A 7363-nucleotide genomic window follows, 5' to 3' on the forward strand; every position below is an offset into this window, starting at 1 on the left:
CTGACCCCCAATGTAAGGGACATTCCCCCCACTGACCCCCAGGCTGATGTACAGTGAGCTAGATATGTTCATTATTGGCAAGGGTCCCCTGAGACCTGGAAGCTTATTTAAGGGTTCCTCCATGTTACAAAGGTTGGAGGTTTAACACATACAAGATTGTACACTCGGGATCTTTTGCTATATTATTGGCATTTAATGTTAACGATCCTTTTGCCCTAAAACTCGTAAAATTACTTGTAAAAGAAAAAAAACCCAGAAGAGTCCACGCACATGTGTGACGAAGGAATCCTGATAACCCTCATTGTAGCTCTGTGGCTTCCTCGTCTCACTTCCTTTTATTGATATGAAAAGGGGAAATGCAGTTTGCTGAGCGGTCACATGAGCCGGAGCCGCGTTCCAGAGATAAGAGGACGCAATCATCAGACCTGAAGAGACGGCTCATCACAGCACCTGCCATGGACTATCTATGGAGAATCGTCCTCTTCTCTGTCCTCGTAGCAGGTAAGATCTCTACCATTCTCCATCCTGACCTCCGTCTGGGGTCATTGAACGTCCCCTCCAATGCCTATCTACCCTGAACAGGTCGTGTTTTGCAGGGTTTGCCTCGGTGGTAATCCTTTGGTCCTTTCTGACCCGTCCTTCTACAGGACAGTCCTCTGTGTAACATCATAAAGGACAGTCTTTAATTTTCCTCCGTAACATAAGAGAGCTTTAATTCAGCAACATACAGTCCGCCTATGTCTCAGCAAGTGCAGTCTTTAGCACACCTCTGTGTGACACTCACTCCGATCACCCCCCGTGAGCACTCACACTGCACTCTCAGCAGTGTGTCCACCAGGTCTCTTGGGTCACTGACCTTCCCCAGACTCCCCTGGCTGTTCCACATGCGTCCAGCATACCCAGTGAGTCTGCTTGTGGTCGTGTGCCTCCTGCACACCACTGGCCTGGCTCGACCCTCGTCTGCCTCCTGCACTCCCACACACCACTGGCTTGGCTCGACCCTCGTGTGCCTCCTGCACTCCCACACACCACTGGCTTGGCTCGACCCTCGTGTGCCTCCTGCACTCCCACACACCACTGGCTTGGCTCGACCCTCGTGTGCCTCCTGCACTCCCACACACCACTGGCTTGCCTTGACCCTCGTGTGAATCCTGCACTCCCACACACCACTGGCTTGCCTTGACCCTCGTGTGAATCCTGCACTCCCACACACCACTGGCTTGGCTCGACCCTCGTGTGCCTCCTACACTCCCACACACCACTGGCTTGCCTTGACCCTCGTGTGAATCCTGCACTCCCACACACCACTGGCTTGCCTTGACCCTCGTGTGAATCCTGCACTCCCACACACCACTGGCTTGGCTCGACCCTCGTGTGCCTCCTGCACTCCCACACAACACTGGCTTGCCTTGACCCTCGTGTGAATCCTGCACTCCCACACACCGCTGGCTTGCCTTGACCCTCGTGTGCCTCCTGCACACCCACACACCGCTGGCTTGGCTTGACCCTTGTGTGTCTGCTGCACACCCGCACACCACTGGCTTGGCTCGACCCTTGTGTGCCTGCTGGACACCCGCACATCACTGGCTTCGCTCGACCCTCGTGTGCCTCCTGCACACCCGCACACCACTGGCTTGGCTCGACCCTCGTGTGCCTCCAGCACACACCACCAACTCCCCCCTTGAGCTCTGGTCTGGGCTCTTAATGAGGCTGCTCTCAGCCACCTGATCACCGGCAACACCTGACCCCAGGACTGGAGATTTCATCCCACCCAGAACTCTTAGAAATCTCCAGAGATCCAGATCCCGGCTACAATCCGGAAAAGATGGAAGAAACCGAAAGGCCGGCTTCTTCCCTGCAGAACTATTTTCATTCTGGAACCTCTCAGCCCCTCTGGCTGAGAGTCCTGGGTGACCGTGTTGCCAGCATACACTGTGGCATTGCCACGCACTGCCACAGCAGGAAAACCCTACAAGCATGGCCCGCTGGGTGTACTTGGGGTCCCTCGTGCAATTTCAGTTTGTCTGCATAGTAAAGCTGTGTACTCTGGTGTGTGTGGGATGGATTGCTCCATGTATGACACTGCAAATGAATCATATGGCAATCTAGGACGGACTGGAGAACAGTTGAGGTGCTATCAATCCTAAAACACCGGCAACCGATTGTTCTCGAGGGATGGAGAAGTCTTTTTTTTTTTTCCTTGTTTACTACATAGTGCAAATATGTGTACAGTCCGGACATAGCAGTCATAGGAGGCGATAGAAAATTGTATATGAGATTGTCTAGACCAATGGTGGCGAACCCTTGGCATTCCAGCTGTTTTGGAACTACAAGTCCCCATGAGGCATTGCAAGGCTCTGACAGCCACAGACATAACGCCCAGAGGCAGATGCATGTTGGGATTTGAAGTTTTGGCACAGCTGGAGTGCCAAGGTTCACCACCACTGGTCTAGACCGTAAGGTTAGCAGATGGTCAAAGAAGGTCTACGTTACACCGTGTGGTAGACTGTCACTGGTCTCAGAACGGCTCTATCCCGGAGTGTCCCAAGGGTCTCCATTGGGTTGTGAAAGTTGATGATATCTGTGCGTGTGGTGGGAGAGTGGTCGTAGGAATGTGTTGTGTGGGCAATGGGCTGGGGTGGTGGGTAAAGAGGTGAGATGGAACGGTATACTAGAAGATGGGTGTGTGAGGGGATAGGAGGTAGTGGGTAGAGGGAAAGGTGGGGGAAGGGAGGTGATGAAGGGAAGGGGTGGAACTAAGAGGGATGGGAGGTAGAGTTCATGGGGGGATGTCAAATGGCTGGCAAGGTATTGGGGACAGCAACATAGCTTTACACTTGTTCTCTTTGGCCGAGGTGGAAAAGGAGATCCATTGTATTTGCATTCAGGGAATGCTCCTTACATTGGTGGTCAGTGTACAGAATGCTCCTTACATTGGGGGTCAGTGGGAAGAATGCTCCTTACATTGGGGGTCAGTGGGAAGAATGCTCCCTAGCTAATAGGGATTTGTGGGCTGGGAATAGGTCTGTTTGATCTGGGGAGAAATGGTTTTTTAGTTCCACTTCTAATCTCTGGAGGTATGTTGTTGCGCAATCATTCATGGAGCACAGAGAGCCTTGTATTTCATAGCGAGGAAATATCTGAATGGTGCGTTGCTGACCTTTTTTAAACCCTATGAGGTTACATAGTTACATAGTTACATAGTATTGGAGGTTGAATAAAGACACAGGTCCATCAAGTCCAACCTATTGCGTGTATGTATGTGATTCTGCACGTGTATGCGTGTGTGTATGAGTCCCTGTGTAATCTTGTTTCTAAGAGTACCTGTCCCCCTGTATGTTACAGTCTCTGAGGAAGGTATCCAAATGCTTTTTGAAAGATTCAACACTCCCCAGCTGATACCACTGCTTGTGGCCGAGAGTTCTTGACTATAACCGCTCTGACTGGGAGGACTCCGCCCCTTGTGTTTAAATCTTTCCTCCACCAGTTTTAGGTGGCGGCCTCTAGTCCTTGTTATGGAGTTTATAGTAAAAAGTTTATGGCTGATGTTGCTAATGGTTCCTAGAGAGAGATGAGTGGCAGGGAATGGAGGATATAAAGGAGTAAATCTCTCCTTTCGAGACCAGGAGGAAACTCTGGGCCTCCTATGATGGGGTTAATGGGGAGGCATGTGGTGCGATACCACACAGGTGCATTACCATGGACATACCTGTTAGGGTTGTCTTTATGGTTGGGTAGTGTCTGATGGTGCTGGATACAGTAGTTCCAAGCCAGGTTAGACCTTTGTTCCCCGTTTGTATCCAGGTTTTGATGAAGGCACCAGTCTATTACGCTTGCAAGATGAGTGGTCTTGTAGTATAATGCCAAATCCGGCACTCCTATCCTTCCATGGAGTTTTGGAAGCATAACAGTTTAAAGTTTGATTCTGGGGACCTTGTTTTCGAGAAAGGCCTACGCTCTATTTCTTTCTTGTTCTTGCCCAGCTATGGGGGAAAGCTGACATGATAAAGATCCTTGGGGAAATAGAGTTGCCAACATGTTAGAGGTGCCTGACCTGGTCTGGCTGGAGCATTATGTTAAGGGCTTCAGATTTTTTTATAGTTTACTTTAAGATTGGAAAGATTCCCTATTCCCGGAACTCCATTAGGAGGTTGGGTAGTGAAGTTCCTGGGCACGCCACCTTATGATGTCCTGAGAACTTAGAGATACAACTAATGTGCGGGTGATTTCTTAATGGTGCACAGGAGTGGTCCGAGCATAAGTACAAAGGGCAACCCCGGCGAATGCCATTTGATATGGGGAATCGTCTAATCTTGCCTTGTTTATTGCAGCAGAGGGAGTTGAGTAAAGTGCAGAGATTGTTTTGTTTCACAATTTTTTTTTTTACAGCTATTTGTCTGATTCTTGTAGTAAAGCCAAAAAAACTGACCCCAGAAGTAGTATTAACGAGCTGTTACTATACAACAGTGGTTCTCAACCTTTCTAGGCCCGGGACCCCTTGGTAACATTTGCCAAGTTGTGGTGACCCCCAACCGTAAAATTTAGGGATGCACCAATACTAGTATCTGTGTGGGCTCTCGGGAGGCTATGTGGGCTCTCAGGTGGCTAGTGGGACTCTCTGTTGGCATCCAGTGGGGCTCCGTGGTGACCAGAGCGGGCTCTGAGGTGATCAAGCACTCACCTCCACTCCTCCCCTCTCTCTGATCCTCTCTGGCCACTGCTGCTGCAGCGCTATCTAGAAGTGACACTGCTGTGCTAGGAGGTGGCTGAGGAGCCTCTTACCTAGAGCAGCACAAGGCACGTGGGGACCCCCTCAACTCTGGGTTGCAACCCACTTTTGGGTCACGACCCACAGGTTGAGAACCACCGCTATACAACAATGCTACATACACAAACTACTTAGATACAGGTCAAAGAATACAAAATACAGACTGCTACAGTCATACACATACACACGCTATCTGCCCTTTTCTAGCACATGCAATGGTTTGTATGCAATAGGATACTGTTAGGGTTGTGGTGTGGGCCCGAGTTGACGAGGAGGACCTAGGGTTGCCACCTGTCCAGGATTCACCCGGACAGTCCGGATACGAATGGGCGGCGCTATTTACACATGAATAAGCTCATTCTCCCAAAAAAAATGTCCGTGTGTCGCTAGAGTGTTTGGGTTTCGCTTGAAGAAAAGGTGGCAACCCTAGGAGGACCTCCCTTGCAACCCCCGTCTGTGACCACTGGGGTTGTAGACAGTGTGCGCAGGCAGGGGGTGCACGGGTGCCGGGTGCTGATCCTGGGTCGCTATGATGAGCGGAGACCTGGCAGAGTAGTTGGCCGTACGTGAGGATGTAAACATCCAATTGGGTAGTCAGGAGGCAGACCGGATCAATAACAGGCGGGCAAAGGCAGTACAAGGGTTAAATCAGAGAAGCGTCAGGAAGCAAGCCGGGTCGGTAACAGGCGGGCAAGGCAGTACAAAGGGTAAATCCAAAGAAGCGTCAGGGAGGAAAGCCGGATCACAGGGTTCAGGAGACAGGAGCAAGGTGCAGACATCCACACAGGCTGAAGATCACTCAGCACTGAATGAGCGTCCTGAGGTGCTTTATATAGCCCGGGGATGCGTTACCGCGCATGCGCCGGCGTGATGACGTCGCCGGGACGTATCCGCGTGATGATGACGACGTCATGCCGCGTGACCCCACCGTGTCTTCCGGCGTCTGCGCGGCCTGGATGTGCCGGCGGACGTCCCCTCCGTGTGCATCCCCGCACTGGAGCCTGGATCGGGACTCGGTGTGTCCCACGGACCGGGACCCGACAGATACAATAAAATGTCATTTAGCTTTGGTTGCTGCTGGTTCACTGATCCCTTATTGGACAGGACCAGGAAAATGACTTTAGTGTTAGTCTTCCGGTTCCCCGGTCAAGTGCGCTCCTCCGGTTCTCCCTCCATTGAAGTCCTCTGGCCTGTCGCATACCTGGTTGGAGACTGAATGGGTGAGGAGGCCTCTCTTGCACCTCGTGTTTTCCGTGGACTCTGAGGTCGGGGGACAGAGTCCAAGTAGACAGCGAGTGGCACGAGTGCCTGTGGCGATAACACCGTGCAAGCCGAAATCCGAGGGCTTTGGTAGGCGAAATCCAAGTAATGGAGCCAAGGTCAAAACCAATCGAGCAATAACGGTACGGAGGGGTCAGGCAGAAGCAAAGTCCAGTAAACAAATCCGAGGTCGGTGGCAGGCAAGAATCGTCAAGACAAATCCGGGTCACGGTAGATCACAGGAACACAGGAGAGCTGAAGATAATCCAGCCATATGGTGGTGCTCAGGCTGGGTCCATATAGGGGAAGTGATTAGGGTGATGTGCCACTTCCTGTGCGCCGTTTAGCACGCTTTTGCGGGACCGGTCCATGGCGCGCACACATGTGCAGAAGAGCGCGTTTCCCCATAGTACGGGAAAGCACACTTGGCGCATGCGCAGTTACAGGGGGTCACTTACAGGCCAAGGTTCCTCTGAGAAGTCCCCCTGATGGCCTCTGTCTATCCATCTTTATCCTAGCTGCTCCTATTCACTCACATGAGGAATCCAATGATTGGGCCAAAGAACACAATTGTATCTTTCTCACGTCAGTGATTGGATAGCCAATAATAAACAGTGGCCATCCCAGAGAAGATCCGTTCACACCTAGGTGGTCTACACACGCCCTGTAGGTCCCACGTAGTTACATAGTATTTGGGGTTGAATAAAGTCATACGTCCATCAAGTCCAGCCCATATCGGTCCACGCATCATCTCATTCTTAGGGATACTGGTACCCCCGGATATTACGGTCCCTCACGAAATTGTCCAAACGTTTCTTGAACAAATCTACACTCTTGGCTGAGATGACGGCCGATGGCAGTGAGTTCCAGACCTTAACCGCTCTTACTGTAAAGAACCCTCTTCGCCCATTGTGCTGGAATTTTTTCTCCACCAACTTTAGGTGGCGGCCTCCAGTCTTTGTTACGGAGTTAATCTCAAACAGTTTGTTGCCAATGTTGCTGTCACCATTGAACATCTTGTACATGAAAATCATATACCCCCTTAATCTCCTTACTTCCAGCGTAAACATGTTTAAGGTCAGAAGCCTTGTCTCATAGCTCTGGTCCTCCAGCCCCTCCCCCTCCTCCTCATCTCATAGCTCTGGTCCTCCAGCCCCTCCCCCTTCTCCTCATCTCATAGCTCTGGTCCTCCCTTCCCCTAATTAGTTTTGTTGCCCTCCGCTGGACTCTCTCCAGTTCAAGGACATCCCTTCTCAGTACCGGCGACCAAAACTGGACCGCGTACTCCAGATGTGGCCGAACCAACGATCTATATAGAGGCCCAATTATAGACTT

At 51.2% G+C, this 7363-nt stretch overlaps 1 protein-coding gene across 1 annotated transcript in view; it reads left to right on the forward strand.

The window, feature by feature from the left end:
- Positions 1-277: 277 nt before the first annotated feature.
- LOC108803117 (uncharacterized protein P19A11.02c-like) overlaps positions 278-7363 on the forward strand; it is an 11299-nt gene continuing 4213 nt past the window's right edge. Inside the window, exon 1 of the mRNA XM_018574957.1 lies at positions 278-501. Within this exon, the coding sequence (XP_018430459.1) occupies positions 357-501 (145 nt within the window). The 5' untranslated portion in view covers positions 278-356. The remainder of the gene's footprint in view (positions 502-7363) is intronic.

The sequence above is a fragment of the Nanorana parkeri genome, unplaced genomic scaffold (genome assembly GCF_000935625.1).
Source record: "Nanorana parkeri isolate BGI_ZX_2015 unplaced genomic scaffold, ASM93562v1 scaffold3417, whole genome shotgun sequence".
Classification (NCBI taxonomy): Eukaryota; Metazoa; Chordata; class Amphibia; order Anura; family Dicroglossidae; genus Nanorana; species Nanorana parkeri.